Consider the following 24,160-nt stretch of genomic DNA (forward strand, 5'->3'; position numbering starts at 1 on the left):
CAGTCATCAGACATAATATTATAACCAATGTCCTGGGCCCATTTTATCATTGCTGGTTTAACTGTCTCATCTTGAGTGTTCCATTTAAGCAGCAAGTTATACATTCTCGATAATAACTTGGTCTTTGGTTCAAGCAACTCTGTCTCAAGTTTCGATTTTTCCACCTGGAAACCTGTTTTTTTGTCTAGCTTAAAAACCTCATTAATTTGGGCATAATGCAGCCAATTTTGCACCTTATCCTTTAGTTTTTCAAAGCTCTGCAATCTCCAGTTACCTTCAATATTTTCTATTATTTTTACATTGTTTTACATTGTTAATTAAGTGCCTCAACCGTTGCGTTTGCACTCTTTAAACAGTATGGTTTCTGCCTTTAAAATATTTGCCAAGCACGCCTCCCGTTCAATTTTGTAATCATTGTATGTCATATAAACCAGTTTGTGAACATAACAGTAACATACCATCTGTTACGCTGGCAGTCGCTTAGACAGGAATGAAATTCCAATTAAGTTCCATTAGCCGATCCAGGAAATGATGGATCCCACTTGAAACTTTGTCATCAGCAAACCCCCATTGATTACAAATGTTGCTCTTTCTCCCCCGCTATTTCTGTTTTTGGTGGGTGTTTTTTGTTATGTTTTTTTTTTTTTTTTTTTTGCTATCCCTCCCTTGTTGTCAGAAAGAAACAGTTTAGACAGTTGTTTTGTTTCTGAAGGAAGACCCATATGGCAGGTAAATTGGAAAAGCCACACTGCGAAATATATATCAGGGTGGTACAGCTGGTGTGTAAATAACCTCTTTGGTCTGACAAGTGAGAATTACATCAAATGCAGATATATAAAGAAAGCTGTGTGGAAGACGGGGACCTCCTAATTAAAAAACTCTGCTCTGGAAGCAGATTCGGCTTTGTCTGAAACCTCACAGATCCATCTCCTTTCCTGCAAAGGACTTCAAGCTGTCACCAAATAGTCATGCAACTGTTCTTCCCTGTGACTCTCTACAAATAAAGTCAGGACAGGTTATTAAAGAAATATCACAGGAAGCCTCTAAGGGGATAAAGAATGTCTGGATTTTGTGTTCTGTCTCAGAAATGTTTTTTTATTTACATAAGACATCCTCTCCAAAACTTGACACAGCTTCCATCAGAGGAAAACTACAAAACTGCAATAAAACAAATGAAGAACATCAATCGGTAGTTCCAACAGAATTAAGAGATGTAGTGACAATGCAAAGCTGCAATGCACACTCACCACAGCCTTGCAGAAGACGTAGGTTTTACATCTTCTTTTCAGCCCAGGGGAAACATTCCCTTATGGGAATCCTTCCAGCAGCTGCATGGTAGTGCTGGGTTTAGCCACTGGCAAAATGAGACAGAGCAACAGATGCAACTCTTACCTTTGCAGTAAGCTACGTTCCAGCCAAACCAAACTCAAGAGGTCTTTGCACACCCACATCTCTTCATCCTCCATCTAAGCAAGCAAAGGTGTTCAAGGAAACATTCCAGCCAGGAAAAAGCATTAAAGGAAGTCAGCGACCAGGCTAAGGAGGGGGGTGGTGGCCTGGGCTGGGTCCTGAGGGCTGGATATAGAAGTATTGAGGGCCACATCCAGGCCTGAGGCTCCACAGTCCTGTTCTACAGAAAGCACGAGATCAGGACAGCCTGTCTTATTCCAGCCACAGGCTCAGAGCAACTGGAGCAAAAGCACACTGTACCCATGCTTTGTATCATATCTCTCCTCCTTGTGCCATGTGGAAACAACAGCACAGGGACCACACCTCAGAACACAGGCAGACCCTGGGCTCACATGAGGTGATTTCTAACTAAGGGTGGACAGAGCCATCTGTTTCAGTTTCACTTATGTTTATTCACATCTCCTAAGTTCAAGTTTCTGCATGAGTGTGGGGTGAGCCAGTGTGGTGTGGTGGTTCGGAGCGGTGGACTTGTAATCTGGTGAACCAGGTTTGATTCCCCGCTCCTCCACATGCAGCTGCTGGGTGACCTTGGGCTAGTCACACTTCTCTGAAGTCTCTTAGTCCCACTCACCTCACAGAGTGTTTTTTTGTGGGGGAGGAAGGGAAAGGAGATTGTCAGCCGCTTTGAGACTCCTGAAGGGGAGTGAAAGGCGGGATATCAAATCCAAACTCCTCCTCTTCTTCTTTTTTAAATTACAAAAATAACACTGCATGGCAATTGCTATTTGCATTTTACAAAATAGGCATTTTAGCCCGAAACATACATATTTTATTCTAAAGCCACTTTTGCCCCTGCCCCCACCCACCACAGGCGTGCCCCCCACCCCAAGGTTGTCCAGAAGGAAACATGACCCTTGGGCTGAAGGTGGTTCCTCACCCTCAAGATAAAGAAACAACCGGCCCATCTATCATAGGAAGGACCAGACCCTTCCAGTTCCAGAGTACTGCCATTTCCTACCAGTAGCCCTTCCACATTGTTTGTATTCATTTTTAACCTGTTTAACCTCGTCAGTTTAATCACAGCCTTCAGGTACTGATTTACAAGGGAGACAGCTGCTCCTGGCTGCCTAGTGAATGGAATGGAGATGTTAGTCACCAGCATACAACCAACTTCAAAGGCCCAGATAACACTCAGCTCTGAAAGATCTTGCCCACCATGAGCCCAGGTTCAGACATAACCTTAAGCCAAACCAGTTGCAGGACTGGAGAAGGAGTGAAACTAATGTGATTTTTCTTGCTAAGTACCTGCATGTTGTGGGGGGCGCGGGTGGCACTGTGGGTTAAACCACAGAGCCTAGGGCTTGCCAATCAGAAGGTCGGCCGTTCAAATCACCGCGACGGGGTGAGCTCCTGTTACTTGGTCCCAGCTCCTGCCAACCTAGCAGTTTGAAAGTATGCAGTGCAAGTAGATAAATAGGTACTGCTCCAGCAGGAAGGTAAACGGCGTTTCCGTGCACTGCTCTGGTTCACCAGAAGCGGCTTAGTCATGCTGGCCACATGACCCGGAAGTTGTACGCCGGCTCCCTCGGCCAATAAAGCAAGATGAGCGCCGCAACCCCAGAGTCAGTCACGACTGGACCTAATGGCAAGGGATCCCTTTACCTTTACCTGCATGCTCACTTGTTCCTGCTTAGTCAGGGTGACTATTAGCTGAACTGAGAATTCTTGCATGTGTCACTACAACATCTTCTCATTCCTTGATAATACACTTATCAATTTAACCACCATTGCTGATCGATTGACTTTAACATTCGGTAAGTAAGGCCCAGAGCGCCCACCTGCTGATTCTCCTCCTTCACAATAAAAAAAAAGTGAAACGCTTCCCTGGGTCTAGAGATGTCGTTTGTTTCATTGGAACACTGGGCTGCAAGGCATTCTGGAAAGGTTAACATTTCCCATTCAAACTGCATTATTAGTAAGTAACACTACAACGTATACACAGGCACTGTACAAACATTGTCAAAGGACAAGAAGACAGAGTTACTGCAAAGGTTACTTCAGTCTATGCAGCCTATGCAGTGCTTTTTTCTTTTAAAAAATGTTTAAGGGTACTCTCATTTTCCTACTCATATTGAAATACTGCCCCTCAATATGGCCAAACTAAGATTCACAAAATGTTTAGGGGTATGCGTACCCCTGCATTCCCTCAGGAAAAAAGCACTGAGTTTATGCATCCAAACACTCATGCATGCAATTTGCAAAACCAGTTGGTTAATTAAAGCAGGGAGGTAAATCAAAGGTACCCAAATCCATCTAGCTATACTTTTTTGATTTCTTTGTGACATAGATCACAAGAACCCAAGTTATAGGTAGTTTTGCACATCCTAAGATGTGGCAAAATTATGGTGCTGGAGGAGACTCTTGAGAGTCCCATGGACTGCAAGAAGATCAAACCTCTCCATTCTGAAGGAAATCAGCCCTGAGTGCTCACTGGAAGGACAGATCGTGAAGCTGAGGCTCCAATACTTTGGCCACCTCATGAGAAGAGAGGACTCCCTGGAAAAGACCCTGATGTTGGGAAAGATGGAGGGCACAAGGAGAAGGGGACGACAGAGAATGAGATGGTTGGATGGTGTTCTTGAAGCTACTAGCATGAGTTTGATCAAACTGCGGGAGGCAGTGGAGGACAGAAGTGCCTGGCGTGCTCTGGTCCATGGGGTCACGAAGAGTCGGACACGACTAAACGACTAAACAACAACAACAACAACAAGATGTGGCAAAAAAAGGCAAATGCTAAACTACGCAAATGCATTATTTGTACCATCCCCCATTGTCATGTGTGAAAAGGAAAGTGCTGAATATCTTCCTATTTTTTCTAACACAAAGCCACTCAAAATATATGGAATAAAATGGCCAACAAGATATTCTTGGGGAATTATCCTGATTGCATCTCTCAGAATGTGCAAGCTTCCCTATAACCATTCTCTACTCATTACCCATTAATGCTCCACTTAAAAACACACACGAACTAAACAGTAATTTACCCTGTAATACTTTTACCAATAGCTGAAAGCCCAAGGAATGCTGATAGCATCATCCATGAGCCAATTGCCCTGTGCACTCCCAGAAGTGATTGCGTGGGAGCTGTTGAGTGCATGAAACATACTTTAGGTTTTAATAAATGGCCAGTGAAGAGCACTCAAAGTGAAAAGTTCCCCCCGCCCTTTTCAATGCAGAAAGTATCCACACACGATGCAAGAAAGTCCTCAGAGCTGAACGTGGTGGTGGTGGTGGCTTTCTTAACCCACTCTGAGCACCATGAATATGGTGTTATGGAAATGATAAGTAATATTGGTTATCATGGGCAATAATCGTATTTGTGAAACAAAGTAGTACTGTATGCAAAATGTTAATGGTGGTTTGTGTGGACCCAGGGAAGGCCTTGAGAATCTTGCTGTAACCATTAAAACCCAAATCATGTCCAGGAAAAAAATCCAATTTTACAAATGTAGAAATGCTATGATGCTGCCACTTTGTGAGCCAATTATAATATGAGCTTCAAAAACAACAACAAATTCAGAAATTACTTTTACCGTATGCGAGTTAAGATAATTATGCTACATTGCTTAAGGCTTGCAGTACAGTTGAAGATATTTCGTTCCTTGTAAAAATTTGTTTTCATCTTGTCTGTGCCTCTCATAATAACCGCAGGTAAATGCATTTTAAAATGTAATTTCTATAATTGAATGCATTTTTAAACTGAAATTTTGCCAACAGCAATTGAAAACTCAGATGATAGCAAGAAAGCTTCTCCAGGAGGCTGTATACTTTATTAAAATGAGAAGAACCGTAAGTCGCAAGTGCATTTCTTATAAATTGAAAAATGGGATGAGGAAGATCTAATAGATGATTTTAAGTGATATGACACATCCTTTCACAACGTACTGAAGAATAACACACATTTTCTAGCAAGCTGCAATGGTTTTTGAGAACTAACCAGGACAGGTCAAAGTTCAATACAATATGAGGAATACATTTGAGTTGGTATGAAAGATTCTTTGAAATAGCAGAAAAGGAATTCATTTTGCAACTGTTGAAGTATCTGCGGCACAAAACAACTGAGTGGCCATCAAAAATGGGAGAATATAAGGCATGATCCTAAATTTGATATTAAGTGACAGAAAATATGTTCATTACTTCTGTGGTCCTAAGCATATGTATGAGGAAGTAAAGTCCATTGAACTAAATAAGATGTATAGGTGGAAATATGACAGCCATCCAACTAAAGTAAGGTATTCAATGAATTTAGCAATTCACCTCTCCACAGTCCCCTCCTCCCTCAATTCTGCTGCTAGGAGCTGGGGGACCACTGGGAATGGTATAGGAAGCTGAAGCAGAGCAGGGAGTTAGCACAAATTACTCTCCCCTCTTACGTGAAGGACCAACCCGGGATCCAAGCTCTGGTCCTTTAGCACCACACTGAGTCGTTTTATTTTTAAAGTATGACTTTTTGAATAAGCCCACGTTTACTCTTAAAATTCGAATAACCACCTTTTTTCTGCTTCATGAAAACAAAATGGCTATAAAAGGTCCACAGAAACTCATCCTTGTAAAATAATCTTACTTCCACCCCACTTCTTTGAGCAGCAAGAAGTTCCGGGAACTCAGCATTTATCCAGATTTGGTTTCCGTTGGAAGGTCATTGGAGGCTAATTGGCATTTTGTGATGTTCATTTCTTTATATGCAGGTTGAGCATAGTTGGAGATACATCTTAAATTAGGGGTCAGTAAACCATGGACCTCTAGATATTGTTATAATACAACTGTCGCAGCTTCCACCAACATCCTTGACCATTAACCAAGCTGGTTGAGTCTGATGGGAGTTGGAGACTGCAATTATCTGGAGATCTGCAAGTTGACAACCCATCTTAAACAATTGAACAGATAAAAGTCCACGGCTCCCACATCAGACCTCCATGGAGACTAACCTGCAACCTTAGGTTGTTCACACAGCCAAAACTCTTTCTCGGTTTCTGTCTCAAAAGGGCAGACTATTGCTTTTACACCTGGATGAATAATCTCTTGTATTGGATAATGCAGACATTTTATACTGGGAAGGCCACGATTTACAATTTGGCTGGCATGCATGTCTTTGGTATGGGAAAGAGTTTTATGAACCGCATTCTCAGGAAGGATTTGTAGTGTTTGGGAGAAATATAAAAATTTGCTGGAAAGGGAAACACCTTTACAGTTATCCCCCATTGAAGCAATTACAATTAAGAGAGTTAATATGGATAGACAATGGGCGATTTACAGGGAACTGCTGGATTTTACGGGGGGGGGGGGGGGCGGACCCAGACTGAAACCTATGGAAAAATTAAGGAGCCAAGTTACGGACTGGCTACAATACCACCAGCTATATGTTTAAGTTAGATTTTTAAAAACAGGGGTTTTTAAACAGCTTATCATCACTAATGTAAAATACATGTCATGATATGCAGTTAAGATTCCATATTGCTTGAGAAATCCTTGTTAGAGCCAAGTTTGATTTAAGGAAGACCTTAACCTTACTAAAATTCCAGCAAATGCCCCTGGCTTCTGTAGATGGACGGGCTGCAAACTGACTTTTGATCCGTGCCATTGTTCTGTTGGGGTGAAAAACAGTGGAAGTCCTTCCTTACTACATATTGCACTGTGTGTTTCCATGAATATTCAGAATATGTTTCTAAAGCAACTTCTGAGAGATTATTAACTCTGGTCCTACCAGCAGAACTTAGAATTCCTGCTGGCCAATGGGAGCAAAGCAATTTTATACAGTGACTGTTTTTGCTCCGGCAGCCAGGAAGCAACAACAAAAATGACTCATGTTGTGGGATGTAATCATGATGCTTGGCTATTGGACTACTGTAACTCTGTAGAGATGTTTTGTATGTATTTCTTTGACTACTGCCTGGTTGGATTTATTATTTTTGGTTGATATTTTGTTCTGCTCTGTTATGGCCAAAGGGTAAAATAAATAAACTTGAAATGAACTTCTTAAAAACAATCCAGCTGAAGTTAGTTGTGCTTAAGTCCCATCAGAATCAAAGTTAAGTTAGTTAAGACTAATCTGCTGTATGGATTTCAGCAATGTGATGGACACAATCCTATGTCGCAGGTCCAATGGCTGGATCAAAATTAAGATTTGGAAAAGCAAAGCAAATTTTCACCATCACAGTATTCAAACAAGCAAGGAAGCAAATACTTATTTAGAATACAGAGCCGTTAAAGGTATGTAGCAATAAATGAACAAAATAATAGAATTGTACAGTTGGAAGGCATCCTGAGGGTTACCTAGTCCAACCTGTGCAATGCAAGCATCTTTTTGCCCAACATGGCAAACTCATGATTCTGAGATTAAGAGTCTCACGCTCTACTGACTGATCTATCCCACACATCCCTGTTTGGTCATTTTAGCCATAGGTAAGCTGGCTGGGTAAGCTCAGGAAAATTAAGAGAAATAAATACAAACAATTTGAACCTAGATACAAGTAGGCACCCAAGCCTTTAGAACAGGCAGCTGTGGAATTAATAGAATGTACTTACCAATAGCACAATACAGAATGAAAAGTAATTCTGTTTGGTCATATTAAGGGGAGGGGAGGAATTTTAAAAAAAGGGAAGTCTTGCATTTGAACAAAATGAGAAACATTTTCTAAATAAACTCCCGTTCAAAAATATCATTGGTGCTCCTATGTTCTGCCCCCATTGCAACATGCATTTCTGATTTCAGTGGGATTCAAACATCGCTAATGTCATCTGAATTGCACGGGTTTCCCTTACAGAAAATGCAAAAACTGTGATTTCTCTAAAGAGTGCTAGAACTGAAACGGTATAGCAAACTAGGTGCTCAGTGGACTACAAAACTTGTTTCCTTTGCATACTTGTAAAAAATGCTTCTACATATTTGCAGAAAATGCATTCCGTCTGTAAAAGTAAAAGGTAAAGGACTCCTAGACAGTTAAGTCCAGTCAAATTCAACTGTGGGGTCAAGGAAGCTTTCAGGTCAACGGAGCCAGCGTTTGTCCACAGATTTCTGGGTCATGGGGCCAGCATGACTAAACTGCTTCTGGTGCAATGTGACATCGTGATGGAAGCCAGAGCACATGGAAACACCTTTCTGCTTACCACCACAGTGGTACCTATTTATCTACTCATGCTGGTACATTTTTTAACTGCTAGGTTGGCAGGAGCAGGGACAGAGCAACAGGAGGTCAGCCCCATCATGCAGATTTGAACTGCCAATCTAGTGATCGGCAAGCCCAAGAGGCTTGCTGGTTTAGACCACAGCACCACCTGTGTCCCCTTATTCCCCCCCAAAAAACTGCTCTTGAGAGTTTGAGAATCCTTTACAGTGTGGGAAGTGCTATACTGGGCTGCAGCAAACTGACAGTTTTGCAGCACGGAGTTTGAAAAACGTTAAATAGTATGTTTTAAATAACTGAGAGCTAGCCAGTTTGTAGCATAGTGAAGTACCAACAAGATGTTTTCAGAACCAACTGCAAATTATTTTAATTGTTTCTCTGAATGAACCCAATCCAAGACAGTAACAAATATTGTATAAAAAAGAAAATACATTTCATTTTATCATTACATTTTAAAACTAGGAAAAATGCAATTAAAGAAATTAGAATTTTTCAATCTTGGGTAAAAGATTGAGAATAAAAATAATGTTTTATTTAATAACACATTAATAAAATGCAACTTAACACTAAATATATTCAGAATATTATTATATGAACTGCTGTCTTGGTGAAACGAGATTAACATCCTGTGGAAACATCTCAGCATCTGAGTGAGTTGTAACCAATAAACTTTCAGATCACAATAGCAGAAAATGAGGAATTAATTGGACAGGAACATTTGAAAAAAGAGAAGGGCAAAAGGGAACCGCAGAACTTTTCCAAATGAAGCCACTGCCCTAAGGCAGGATTCTATAAATCTATAAATATGAAGCTCCAACACAAAGGGCTGGTTGAATATGTTGAAGTTTGTGTGTGACCTAGTCTCCTCTTTGTGACTGGGCAGCTCCAGAACTATTCTGAAACAATGCAAAGATAGAAAAGTGAAGTCTTAGTTCACAAGTACATATGCCTGCCTAAATAGGATAGAATCCTTAAATTATAAATGAACAGGGCTGAAGCTTTAAATTATAAATTCAAACAATTACATTCTCAAAAAAAGGGGAGTCCACAACTTGCCTCTGGCTAGATTTCACAAGTGAGAGGTAGGTTACTCTGAAAAGGCAGAGATGTCAAAGCTGCAATTTGTGTGTTCTTATATAGTCAATATTCCTCCCTTCCCTCCTGTGCATGCACTCACAGAAAAACTGCCTCACTTTTTAGTACATTGGCTTTTCTGGATTATTCCTCTTCCAGTGACAAGAGTGAGCAGAGCCATTCAAAATATCTGTGGTTGGTCTATATTATTATTGAGAGCATGAACTTTTTTCATCATTCATGGAAACTTACTATGTATAGTTTGAGAATGCTGTCTCCCATGACACCCTCGATTTAATTTGCCCCCTCTCCAACTTAAATGACATCTTCCTTCCTGCAGTTGAATATCATTTGCTTTTTCTATATTTTTGTTCTATGGTGTCCCAAACCCCATTTTGTCCTAAACACACCCTGTAAATTCTGCTTTTGTTTCTCCTTTCTGATCCTGATTCACTTCAAATTCTCCTATAGTACTCTAAAATAGAACACTGAATCGAATCGAACCTTCTACTACATACTACCGTATTATTATTTTATTTCTATACCGTCCTATACCCGATGGTCTCAGTATACTGTCCCGTTACTTCTGACATTTTGAATGCAATGTTTATGCTAATTAAACTAAAGTAGCATTTGTCTATAACGACATGACACTCACTTCTGGTACTGATGCACTAGGAGCCCAATCCTATGGAACCCAGCACATAAGCTTGTTTCATTCTTGATCTCAATCAGTGCTTATCAAGGCTTCTTTATGGTACTTTCACACAAAAGAGTGGGAAACTCTTAAATCTGGCCTTACAGGTACACTTGGCAGGCAGTAGAATAAGATCCTCTGCATTTCTGAATTAAGATTTGACATAATTTTAGGGGCAGCCACAATATGAACTTGCACTATAACAGAAACAGGACTTGGCTCTTAATTGGGACAAAACACATCTACTCTAAAACTTACATGAACTTGGTCTTACTAATATTATTTACTTAAGGCATTTATATCCCATCCTTAACAAAAATCAGTACCGCTGATGCATGACACCCAGCGTGCTTCCAAACAGGCTATTTATCTGTGCAAAAGTTAGTTCTTATCCCACACTTTCTAGTGTAATTATTGTGTTACTTTTCTCACTGCAAAAAGTCCAATAAAAGTGAGAGAAATTGCCCTGGAAAATGCAAGATAACAATCAAGAGCTGGCAATGTTATATAAGCACTGCGCTAACATATCAGGATGAATTCTCAGTAAGCTGGTGGCATCATATAGCCTCCATAAAGTTTCATGCAACCCTATCAGTGTGACTGCACAATAAACAGCCAGTTTGGAAGTTCTTTGTCTCCCATATATCAGTTAAAATTAAATGTGAGAGTGCTCCTGTTCATCTCATTTTAACTGTTTCCCCCTTCTGAAATTGATTTAAGAATTAGACTGTTCTATTTGAATTGAAAGTGTGTCTGAGGACTTGTATACAAATTGTTTTGATCACTGAACACTTATTGGGCATTAGCTAGGATGGTAGAACCACTGCACAATGCTATGACATTCAAGTGGAGCTGCAGTAAAACAATATCAAAAAGCATTTTTTACTTATTCATATTACTGACTTGATCAGCATTGATCAAGATTCAGATTGCTGAATTTATTTCAGAGGATGAATTGTTCAGTGCAGCCATTGCTACATATTAGATCTGCCTTTTGGCACAAAAGCCCAAATTCTCTTTCAAAATAATATTTGCACTAGCGTGGCAGAGGCCAAATGTGTCACATGGCAGCAATGCCATTCCACTTCATAAACTTAGGTCCAAAATGGACACGCCATTAGTTTATATAGCCATGCATTTTTCTAAAATGAAGTGGGGTGGGGAGTGTCAATTCTTTACCCCATGCCACAGTCTTGATACAAATCAGGGATCCCTGTATCTACTTGCAATGAAAGGAAACTGCTAAAAATGGGAGACACTGGACATCAGTCACGATAGGAATTCTGCATGCACCCAAATACTCATTGGAAACACAAAAATGTATATTTGCATGGCAGTCTTCTCCCAAAAGTTTTTGAAACTTGTTTTGAGTTTCAAAAGCAGCTCACCATTCTGTACGTGTGTGCGAGAGCACTAACCTAAAATCCAAACAGTTGCAGAGTTCTGCATGCTCTGGATGGCTCACCTAAAAATACCCATGGTACATTTTTTATATCCATCACTTATAAAATAAAAACTGCATTTGTGAAAGACACTCATAATACTTGCAAACTTAGCATATAAAAATAAAGACATTTTCACTTTGATCTGGTCATTATAATTGGTAATTACATTGTGTATCCTGGAAGCTTGTTTACTACTAATTCACTGATGTGTCTATATTGATTAGTAATATCCACCATCTCAAAATTATCATCTTTTTCTTTTTCAGATGGATTGCTTTCTTCTAACCCACTAAAATCAACATCAGACACACTGGAGGGCAAGTAAGAGCTAACTTGAGATGTCCTTATTGACTGGCTCCTTTCCACAGATGATTCACCTTTTTCTACATTATTATTTCTCTCAGAGGGAACTTGTTCCTTGCCCAAGGTCTGCATATCTTTGCTCCCTTCCTTGTTGGCCCGCTGAGCTGCAAGTTCCTCCTTTGAAACTCTTGCAGAAGGAGAATCATGATCAAATTGATTAAGATCAACACCTGTGGCTTTTTCATTAGATTTTGAATAATAGGTCTTTTTTAGAGATTGGATAGGAGATGTATCTGAGGGAACTGGAACAGGGGGTGAAATGCTTTCAGCAGTCATGCTTCTTTCAGACATTTTAGAATCCGAGTCCATAACAGACTGGCTTTGATTTGGGTTTATTAGCAAAGGTTCAGAGCTGCTCTCTTGAGCTTCTAAGGCTGTGCCTGAACTGTCAACATTGGTGAAATCTTCTGAATAGGCTGCATTTTCAGAGCCAAGAACCACATCAAATGAATTCTTAAGTCCATAGCTTCTTTCAAAATTGTTGCTCTGGCTATCATTACGAAGGCTTGAAGCATCCCAATTATTTTTCAGTACACATTTTTCTTCTTCTGTATCAATTTTACTTTCAAGGGCATTAGTATCCTGCAAACAGACTCTCGGCAGATGGACTTTCAAACTCTTTTCTTTATAAGAAGAGCTAATACTTTCAGGAAAGCCCTTGTGTTTTGCATTTTCATGACTCTTTACACGGCGGGCTGCAACTTTTTTTTTGAGATCACAGGTTAGTCCCTTTATGGTGGCAGAGTAATCTTGGTCAGTACTGCTTTGTATTAGAGTCTCAACATTTTCATTTATTTGAGCATTTTCTTCGGAGATGCTTTTTTCATCAAATTGTACAGAAGACTTTGAATGGCGCTCGGGAGAGCTCCGCAATAGTTTCCCTTTATTTGAAGAGCTTTTGCCTTTCCTTTCAATGGTGAAGTCTCCTTGCTTTTTTCTACGATGTTCCCTTTTTTCATGCACTTTCAACATGACTGGATTGGAGCGCAGCAAACGAAGTTTTAGAGTATTTGTTAGGCCATATGTAAGCCTTCGTTTAGGGGAAGAGTTTTCCTTAGTATTGTTTTTCTCAAGATTGCCACTTCTTTCCATTTTTGTGAATCCTTTACCAGCGCTTGTAACGTGCATGGAGGGATACATGCATTTTAAATGATCTGGGCGATTTCTTTTTAACTTTGGGCTAGCAGACCTTCCTCTCTCTTTATGATTAGGAGAGGGTTTTTTATATTCCCGGAAGGGGCATAGACTCTTGACACTTGAGGGCGGGGCTTTTGTACCATCTGCTACATTTTGGTATAGCCATGCTAACTGAGGATGCACAGTAGACGGCCCTGGCTGCAGTGACTGGTTGCTCAGCAGGGACAGTTCCACCAACAAAGCATTCAGCAGAGGCAGCTGGCTCAAGGTTTGTCTGAGCTGATCATGGCTACTAAGCGCTGGAGATGCCAAGGCAGGCTCTGGGACGCTATTTGAAGGCTCTTCCTTAAGAGGCTCTGCAGAGGGAAAGACGATTTCTTCTTCTGGAAAAGGTTCGCGAGGTGCAGCCACCGTCACCATCCCTGATGACGCTTTCGGCGTGGAGCAAGGATTTTCAGCCGGGCGACTATAGTACATTGGCGGGGGGCAGAAGACGTTGGTCAAAATCTCCAACTCTTGGGCTGCTTTCTGCACAGCAAGGCTGGGGGGTTGTTCTTCGGTAAGGGTGCTGTTTAAGGACTCCGTGCTGCCACCTTCCGGGGCAGGGTCCTGCTGGTCTTCTTCTCCCTCTGGGATGAGCTCCAGGTTGACCCCTCTGTCGCTGTGGACGCTGGGAGGACGTGGCGGTGATCTGTGCCGCTCCTCGATGTGGGGCTCCCCGGGGGCCGCCCCCTGCCCCAAGTGGCCCAGCAGGCAGGGCCCCAAGTTACTCAGGCGGTAGCTCAGGCCCAGTTCTCCCACCGGCTCCCCCATCAGGTCCCTCAGCGGAAACTGGCCCCTTCGCCCCCCGGGGCCGCTCCCCAGCAGCAGCTCCTCGGCGGCGGCCGCCAGGGAGACGCTGGAGGTGCCCAGCAGGCGGGCGGGGCCTTGTCCCGGCGGCAGCGCCAGCAGCAGCGCGTAGAGCGGCGAGCGCCTCAGGAGGCCCTTGAGGGCGCCCGGCCGCAGCCGGAACAGGCACGACTTGCCCCGGCCGAAGGGCACCAGCGGGCCCGGCACCGAGTGCGGGGCGCGTACCAGGAGCGTGGGGAAGTCCAGCAGCCGCAGCGCCACCGCCGGGCGGAAGGGCCTGCTGGCCGGCATGGGCGTCGGCAGCAGCCGCGGCTCCACGCGCGCCGACTCCACCAGCAGCTCCAGCGAGAACAGGCTCTCCTCGCAGCCGTCGCCCTCCTCCATCCCGGCTCGCCGTCGACAGCAGGGCGGGCGGGCAGGCGGCGGCGGCGGCGAACGTTCGCTCTCGCGAGACCGGAGGGGGGAAACCGCGCGGCCACTCGCGCGCGCCAGCCTCCGCGTATAATTATCTCTATGGAAGCCGTTGTCTAGCGACCGGCGACCCTCGCTGCGTCTGCCCGCCGCGGCCGCAAAGCCCTCTGGGGAATCCCAGCTAACCTCTCCTGCGATCAAGCTCTCCGGGCCGTATCGGGGTCAGGACCGCGGAGTCGGAAGGGACTCCCAGGGGTCATCTAGTCCAACCCCCCCGTGCTAATGCTGGGAGCTGCTAGACAGCAGGCCGTTGCCGCAGGCGGAGGCTTGTACGGCGCAGTATCCGCGGCAGCAGAACGGGTTTCATTGTCTTGCGCGCCTCATTTATCTTAATGTTATTGCTTAAGCAGCCGGTCGCTTAGACTAGAGCAAAAATAGTTTTTAGCATTCTGAGATACCAGTGAAGAAAAACCTGGGGTATCCCCCCTCCCCTTTCTTGGTCTCCTGACTTGAGGGGCATAATCCAGACAAAAATAAGCACCTTAAGTTGCTTTTGGGTCGTTGTCTTCAGTGTGAGCACATGCTGACCAATATCTAGCGGAAATAAACGGAATGATTTTGCAATTTTGCTTGAATGCCCCTTAGGTGTTTCTTTTTTGCATTTCCTACACATGCTTCCCCCTTTTGTGTTGTTTTTCAATGTTAAATGTTGCAGGTGTTGGAAGAGGGGGGGGGGTGAGTGGGATTTCAAAGGGGAAGAGCGTTGTTTGCATATGGATGCATGTATTTCTTTAGCTGCAGGCTTTGGAAAATGTTCTTTCTTTTTTGCTATACAGGAGAAATCATCTCCACTGCAACATGAAATTATAGGATTTGTGTTTGACTTTAATTTTTGTTTTGAGTGATCGGTTTAGCTAGCTCCGCATTCATTGATACAAGCATTGAAAGTATGCAGGAAGTGTTCAAAATCAAGATAAATCTGAGCCCAAGCTTTTGTTTCCTGCTTGGCAGGGGGTTGGACTCGATGGCCCTTGTGGTCTCTTCCAACTCTATGATTCTATGATTCTATGATTCTATGATTTTAAGCCATCCGCATCAGAAGAGGTAGATGAATATCCTTTTTGGTGGGTTTTGTCAAGAAAAAGGAGCATCCACAGATGTAGGCCCATTGAACATAAAATGTCAAACTCAACTTTCCCCTCCCCTGCAAAATAACTCAGTCATTGTAACAAACTGGTTTTCTGAGAACATGAACTCATTGTTGCGAAGAGAATGCTTGAAAAAGTTAATGAACTGTTCCAAATATTAAACAATCAGAATGGAAATTAAAACTCTTCCAAAACCATTTTTCCTCTTCAAACTCACTGATTTATCCTTAATCTGATTGTGTTTTGGGCTTCATCCAAGACTTTTAAACACTTGGGGTTTGAATTATTTGGAGTGAATAATTCACGTATGGCACTTAGTTTGCAGACAGGAAGATTGCTGTTGTCAACAGTTCAAGCCAATGTACCAGATTTGACTTGGCTTCTTCTTGTTTGTTAGGATTAATGTAACACATCTCAGTGAGCTGGAATCTGTGCTGCCTGCAACAAGAGTTGTGCACTCAAGCAGCCTGGAGAGAATACAGAGCATGTCCTCTACAGGCCAGATATGGGCTCCCTTCCCTCCATGACAGGGAGAGAGCAGTGCCCCGATTAGAATGGAGCAGTGCCCTTTCATTGCAGGAAGAGATAAGCAGATACTCCTTTTCTGTTTTATGGAATGAATTACTCTTCCCCCAAAGATGACACAGTATTGCACGTATTAATGTTTACGTTTAAAATACTTAAATCATGGGGAAATGCCCAAGGTTCACACGCTGAGAAGCCTGTGGTCTGTATTATGATGCATGGTAAAGCTTGTGCTTTTAATACAGTTTAGAGGATTAAATGCACAATGCAGGAGAGGAACACTTATGAGTAGAAGATTTATTTTAAGCTAGAATGTATTTGTTAGGATTTGGTTTCTTCCTTTTGAACAAACGTTTGTTCAGTTTCTGAAAACAAACTATTAAGATTGAAAGCATCTATAAACTATCAAATTAGCAATTTGTCTTTTGCTTTGTCATAATATTTTTAAAAATAAATAGATTCTTAAATACTTGTAATATTGCGTAGCCAAATAAATATATATTTTAAACAAACAAACATCAGAACACTCTCAAACTCAGGCACCATCCTTCCATAGCCGCCTCTATTCAATATGATAGACACTTTCAGGCATCAGTTCAAAAAGCATGTTTGCATGAGATTCCGTTCCTCCTGTATTTGGTTTACGCATGCATTTGTTTGCCTTTTTGATTCTCCAAATAATCACATGCTGAGAAGTAAAGTAGTTATGTAGTTCCTGAATTATGCAGAATGTATTCATGTTTATTATCAGTATATTGCTGATTCAAACACCGTGTTGGAGCCAGACTTAAATCATGCCTAAGAGTAATGTCATTGATTTCAACAAGTCCATTCTAAGCATGACTAACAAAATGTGTGCACTCCAGCCGGGCAGCAGCAGGGCTGACAAAGCAGTGGAACCACCAATGTCTCCACAGCCCTGTTGCTCATTTTCGGGTGGAGGGTGAGGAATAGCTTGGAGCTCTTGCAGTGATTGGGGCACACTGTCAAGTGACAGCGGTAGGGACATCTTGGGATTCAGGTGTTCTAGACTGACTTATCTCTCCCCCACCCCCAGCAATGTCCTGCTTTGGCAACTGCATGTGTTTGTCATGCGAAATGGGGAGCCCTGTGCTTGTGGAATTACAATGGTATCACTTCAGACAGGGGCCAGCAGGGTTGGCAGAGGAAGCCTCAGCACCCAATTCACACATTTCTGAATGTGAAGAGGGGTTGGATTGCAGACTAAGCCTGGATCCAACCTCACTGTCTTTTTCTGCATCAGAAATGATCAGATGGAGGCCAATAGCCCATCTATTCTGACAACTTGTACTCAACTCACAGTGGCCGACCAGATGCCTGTGGGAAGCAGGCAAGCAGGATCTGAGTGCAAAGAATTCATTCAGCTGCTCTGCAATCCCCTTCGCAATCCCCTCCGCCTCCTTTACACACCTTTGACTCTCTTGTCTTCCAAGGGTCCAGCTGCTTCCCTACCCAGGGCTTTCTGCTACTACTGTATTTAAGAAACTTCCTGTTGGTCTTAATGCTTTCAGCAATGTGCTCAAATTCTTTTTTTGCATACCTTACTGTCTACCTGTGCCCCGTCTCCCCCCAAAAGAAAGTTTGTGTTCATCTTTCTCAAATGGGCAAAACTACCATATTTTGAAGGAAGCCTTGTTGCCTCAAAAAGCTGCTTTGATTGCTGATTAGCCACACCAGCATATACTTGGCTCTTGTAGTACCTTTACCGATCTGCAATATACAGTCCAGTTGAGCTTGATATTGTGTCTTTATACAACGCCCAAACATTTTGGAGTGATTCGACCCTTCTGACTTTGCCTTTCAGCTTCCTTTTTACCAATCCCCTATTGTTGGGGAAGTCTCTTTTGAAGGCAAATGCGACTGTGTTGAATTTTCTGGACAATTGGCTATTTACCAATTCCCAAATGGCTCGACAAGACTTGCCTCTCGCACAAGATTCTGGGCACCACTCAAGATTAAGTCCAGGGTTCCCACCCCTTTGGCCAATATGAAGACCAACTGTGCGCTTTGCAGCCTAATCCTAAACATGCAGAGGCAGGATAGTAACCCATCAGGGATATTGTTGTGCATTTCTTCTGGCATAGAGTTGAACTAGACTACATTTGATGTCACTTCCAGCTCCATAATTCCATGATCTCAGAAGTCAGTCCTACTGAGTTTAACAGGAAATATTTCTTGGCACATTTGCTTCAGATTGCAGTCTCAGCACAAAGTGTGAAAGCCAGCACCCCACTCCAAAAAAGTATGATTCATGTCCTTGCTCTCTGCAGAATTTGACTGCTCCCACAGTTCTCCCAAAGTTTCTCTCTGGTCTGCTGTGTGGTCTGCCAGATGATTGGCTTAGGCCTGATGTTTCTGTGGAGGCTCCATGTGCTAAATGAGTACTTGAGACCTATGAGAAACTTCAGCATGCTGCTAAACCCCAGATATGCCAAAGTGAATTCATTATCTCTATGTGACTTTCCAAAATGTTATGCTGTTGCCCAGATCCAGAGAAGGCAATCTGCATGTGGAAACAGACTTCTGTGTACTTATTGGGGACTGTCGTGTAATGTAAATAGGATGCATATTTGAATGAGGAAGCCTGTTGCTTTCACTGGAACAAACGTTCCGATGCACATTTAAATGTGCTTTCCCTTTTGGATATGGAGTAGAACACACATCTAAATGTGTTAAAAGTAATGCTTCGGTTGAAGACATGACTTTTGCATTTGGATGCATATTCGCATATGGAACTAATTTACATTTGTGGTCCCTGATAATGAAGGCTGCTTCTCTGGGCAGATTGCCTTCATTTGAGTAGGATGTCTTGGGATTGTTCCAGAGCTTTGCTCTTTTGCAGGTTGGATTCAGTCACGTACAGGCAAAATCACACTGAGCAATTAAAGTGGATTTGACACTCCCATTCCCAAAACCCAGCACCATCACAATGGACTTGTTGGCATTAAGGAAAGTGATGGGAAGATGCACTGGAAAATACGCAATAGCAATTGCTTAATGTGATGTATTATAACCTCTTCACATACAAATCAGAATAGTTGCTAAATAAACAGTTTTAAAAATGGCTTCCCCATTTGTTCTCCTTGTAAGTTTGAGGCAACTTGGGCTATACTGCTGAGAGGTGAGAATTGAGACAAGGGCTTGTTTGTTATTTCTGCCCATTTGGCTCCCTCACTTCATCGTCACCTTTATCATCTCCAAATAGTCCCAGCGACACTGAAAGGAAGACATGATGAGTGAAGAGATACTTACATTTAAAAAGTTGTTTTGTTCAGCTGAATGAAAACTGGCGAAACAATAAGAAAAATAAATGAAAAGCCATCAAAGCTGTGGTTTATTTTTAGCAGGTTCTGATAAATGGAAGTGAAAACCAACTCCTCCCATTTCTCTGTTTCTTGACTTTCTGCCTCCTGCCTTCCCTGCCAATAAGTGCAATACACCACTTTAAGAAGAAAGGAAAATTTTGTTTCATTTTGTGGCACTTTAAAATGGTTTATAGTCAGCATTTAGCCAATGCATCGGCGGGCGGGGGGTTGAATTTGATCGATTAAAAGAATTTGTGTTCACAGCTAAACCTACCTTTATCCAAAGTACCAGTAAGTGTCCTAAAAGTATACCTTCTGATCTGAGAGATTTGACCCCCAATCCCAATCCATAGGAAAGAGATGGGGGTGGGAGGCTTGGAGGAATCTGTGGTTCTGCTATGGTTGGACTCCAGTTCCCATCAACCCTCTAGCTAGCATGGTCAGTGGTCAAGCATAATGGAAATTATAGTCCAACAGCAAATGAGGGTCTAGACATTTTCCTTTCCTGACATAGGGGCTGGCTGTAAAATAGATACTCTTAAGCTTGTCCAGAAAAAGCTGCGTAGTGAAGTAATATTTATTCTTTGAGTTCTGGCACTGAAATTTATTCAGTTTGGCCTGAATAAATTCCTACATTTGCCTGACGTACAGCCCAGTTACAATAACAAAAATATATTTTTGTATCGCTGATTCTACAGGGACTAAGCTGACTTAAATGTTAATGCCCATCACTAGGAATTAGAAGGTGGTCATCCCTTCTTAAAGGATGGATGTCTTCATAGCTAAAACTGCAGTTTACATCCTTCCAAATCCAAGCCAATGGTGGCAAATTAAAATAGCTGCTCCAGGGAATAGCCAGAATAAGCAGAGGCATGACTCACTCATCATGGTAAGTCATGGCTTAGCAAAAGCGTATGGACTCCTAGAGATAAAATTATGATCTCTTTGTTCCTCCCCGATTATTCTGCTATTGCACTGCAGTGAAGCAAGCCATGGTTTGGCTTAGTGTGTCATTTCAGCCTGCACTCATGGCTTAGCTGTCCTGCACAAACCATAAGCTATAAATCACAGGACAAACTTTAGTTAGTCTGGAAAAGGCTAAACCACAAGCCCAGTGTTGGGCAACATCCTCAGCCAAGCCGTGACTTAGCTCTGCATGGGGAGAAACAAAGCAGCTGTAGTTTCCCAGGGCTTGTGTGTTCACAGTATGCCATAGTTTGACTTAATGCAGTGCCTGGGGGCGTCATGAAATGCTCACCGCCATTGTGCGGATTCGAACCGCTGACCTTCCATTCAGCAAGCCCAAGAGGCTCAGTGGTTTAGACCACATTGCCACCTGCATCCCCTTTTTTATATATGGAGGATATGGCCGCACAATTTTGCAGTCCTGTCTCTTTCAGATTTTAGATGGGTCAGCCATTTTGTATAGTGCCATGCCCTATAGCAGTCATTTTGTGTCATGTCGAGCCCCAGTGGCATCATGCAATGTTCTCCTTCCAGGGCAGCCATTTTGCAACTGGCACCCATGGTACTTTCTCAAGGACACATCCCAGCCAGTCAAAAACACACTAAGGAGACTATGAAGTTGGGCTGGTTAGAGTAGACAGCCTGGATTGAGTAGATTTGGCTGAGGAGGGGTTGTGACCTGAGGAGAATTCGAAGGGCCAAGGCGGTCACATTTGCCCCACTCTGATTTAAAGGATCTGGAGATTGCATGGCACAACTGCATTCTCATTTGCAGAGTCAGAACAGCCAGTCATCATAAGACAACAAGGAAAGGAGAAACTGGGTGCTGGCATTAAGTGTGAAAAAGTAAAGGATTGTTTGTAGATATAATCCTTTACATTTTTCACACGTAATGGAATAATCATCACCTCATTTTTACTAATGAGGGGGCTTTCTTGAATCAAATGATTTTCACGGCTAGATCAGTAAAGCTAGTTCTAAGTTACTGCTCTTGTGACTTTAACCCATCAACACAGTTTTAAAATACTCTCTTGTTGGGACATAGTTTCCTCACTCTCCCCTCCCAAGAAGAACCAAAGACCTAATAAAATATGACCACCCACTGTAAGCCCGGGAAAGAATGTTCAGGTGATGGGAGAGACAATGGAGAAGAAAACAAAGTAGAGAAGCTTGTCTACTCTGTAGTTTGTTGAGAGGGAGAAGATTGCATAAAATAAGACCTGACCTTTCAAAGAGACAGCCCTTCAACTCAGATTTTCATTCCAACATGTCAGTCTGCTAAGCTTGTCCTTTTGCTGTCAGAACACTGATTTGGCATCATCTGGGGAACAGGCTTTTGGAAGAACTACTTTTTAAAAAACTCACATTTGAAAGAGTCTGGTTTCCTCCGTTCAGTTAAAGGCTAGCTAATGTTTCTTGGTTTTTTTGTGATCTCTTGAATTACTCATTTTTTAAGTCTTTGCAAATCTGAGTTACTTCTCAAATATCATCTCTCTGCAACCGAAGGAAAATGAGTCAAAAGCTGCTCTGCTTAGCAAATCTGTATTTTCATGTGGACCCCCAAATTCAATCTCTATACTTGCCTGCACCTGTCTTTCCAGAGTGTTCTTATCTAGGCTCTGAAAGTGAAAGGGAAAATGATCCTCAGCTATACAGCTGCAAATAAAACGTTTTAAATCTGTTGTAAAGTGCAATATACAACAGTAACACTAGATGGCGACAGTGAGCTATGCCAAATTCAATGTATTTTTCAAAACGTTTTTAAAAAAAGCATTTTCACAGTGGTTTTTATATGTGTGTAGATTCCACCCCAAATGACAGAGAAACAGAGTGTTATTAGCATACTCCAAACCTTACCTTGTGGTTTCATATAGTTCTTAGCAGCCTGAGGGATATAAGATGGCACTCTTTGTGATCCCACATGGGGTAGAGCAGAAAGTCCCCAGCCACCCTATGAGTAATGAAAATAACCTTGAAGATAATGTGAGAGTTCTATATTTGATGCTTCTGTATTTCTTACATTATGAAAAACCTGGTTCAGAGGTTCTCAGAAAGTGTGACACATCTTTCTGGAGGAGTGAGGAACATTTCTGAGGAATATATGAGCTCCTTCTACCTTGATTAGTCCTGGGGTGTACCAGAACATCAACGCCTCCACTCACTTTCCGCCATGTTTTTCACCCATCTTGGCTGCTGGCACTTTGCAATAGCGTGTAGCTCCCTTCCAAATTGATTGCCAAGAAGAGGAGAAGATTATTTTTACAAGCATTCAGCTTTGCTAGATATGCTGTGGACCTCAGTGGTTTGTCTGTTTTAATCTTTCCCCCCTCGGATTCAGGCAAAAATAAACACTGCCATTTTTAGGGAGTCTCAAATAATAGTTTGCTTGACTTAGGGAGGTTTGTAGCAATTAAGTCTGTCTCTGCCTCCCCCCCTTTGCTGTCGTCTTTGGAAGGTTAGCTTTAAAGAAGAATAAGAATCAGGATTTGCTGTTCTAATATGGGAGGCATTGTTCCAGTAACTCCGTAGCACAGTTCGGGTCATGATAAAATTCCATGTTCTTTCCCCCCACTGTAGAATCAGAGTTTCATCATCGTTCTCTTATAATGTTTACTGTAGAACGTCACTCCCTCATGTGGTATTACTGGAAACCCCATGAGTATTTCTGGTGTAATTCATTGTTAATTAATGTACATCTTTAAATGTTGATCCTTGTACATCTAGGATCCAGGAAATTGATTGCCTAGTGATGGTTTTTTGTTTTGTTTTTTAAGCCAATCTGTTTTCTTTTGCCATATGCAGCAACAACGTCTTCCCAACAAATGATGCTGGTATCCCATTTACTTAGTCAGCCATAAAGGGCAGCTTTAACAAGCCTGCACAGTTATGTGTGATGTCAAGAAAGTATTGAGGCTGCGCCTTGAGGTGGCATTCAGCACCTGCATCTCCTGCTGAAACCAAGCAGTCCTTGAAATATCCAGAACCTCTCCAGATTGGGCCCTTTCACTGCAGGCAAAGATTTATTCAATTTGCTCAGTGCCACCTCAAAAGCTACATTTTACAGTATTCTTATAGGTCAAGCTGTAAACCACCCAGGGCTGAATTGCAGTTAAAAACTGCACAGTGCCTTCCACTCTGCAAGCCCTTTTTGCACCTCAGGGAGGTTTCAGAAGGAGATGAAACAATTAGATGAGCTTTTACGAACAACAAAAAAGGGCTTCAAATGTTTGTTTGGGTACAAATATGTTTTTACTGTGTGCATCCTAGCATCAGCTCATGAGATCGTACTGAAGCCAAACCGCATTTTGTCAGAAGTTTATAGTTCAACTACTCTGTGCGGTTTCTGTGCCGAAAGATTCTATCTTTTCTTCAAAAACAGATGGAAAATTCAGTCAGGCTGCTCTGAGCTCTCTTGTTCATTCTGAGACTTCAAGAGGATTCCGGTGGATGTTAATGGCTGAGCTATTTAATTTTATTGCTGTTTATGTTTCAAAAGTCAGTGGTTAGATCAGAATAAAACCAAGAAGCGTTGGGTTAGTCTTGCACTGAATGCTCAGTCTTGTTTGTAAGGATGGAACCAGATGCAAAACAGACTGCGACTTCTGTACCTTTAAAGGGCACACAG

At 42.4% G+C, this 24,160-nt stretch overlaps 1 protein-coding gene across 1 annotated transcript; it reads right to left on the reverse strand.

The window, feature by feature from the left end:
• Positions 1-10,099: 10,099 nt before the first annotated feature.
• Positions 10,100-14,585, reverse strand: MAP10 (microtubule associated protein 10). Its single transcript, XM_082216999.1, has one exon. It carries the CDS (start codon positions 14,541-14,543, stop codon positions 11,973-11,975), a length of 2,571 nt encoding a protein of 856 aa, XP_082073125.1. The 5' UTR covers positions 14,544-14,585; the 3' UTR covers positions 10,100-11,972.
• Between the last annotated feature and the right edge of the window lie 9,575 nt (positions 14,586-24,160).

The sequence above is a fragment of the Podarcis vaucheri genome (genome assembly GCF_965113315.1).
Source record: "Podarcis vaucheri genome assembly, chromosome: 3".
In the NCBI taxonomy this organism is placed as follows: Eukaryota; Metazoa; Chordata; class Lepidosauria; order Squamata; family Lacertidae; genus Podarcis; species Podarcis vaucheri.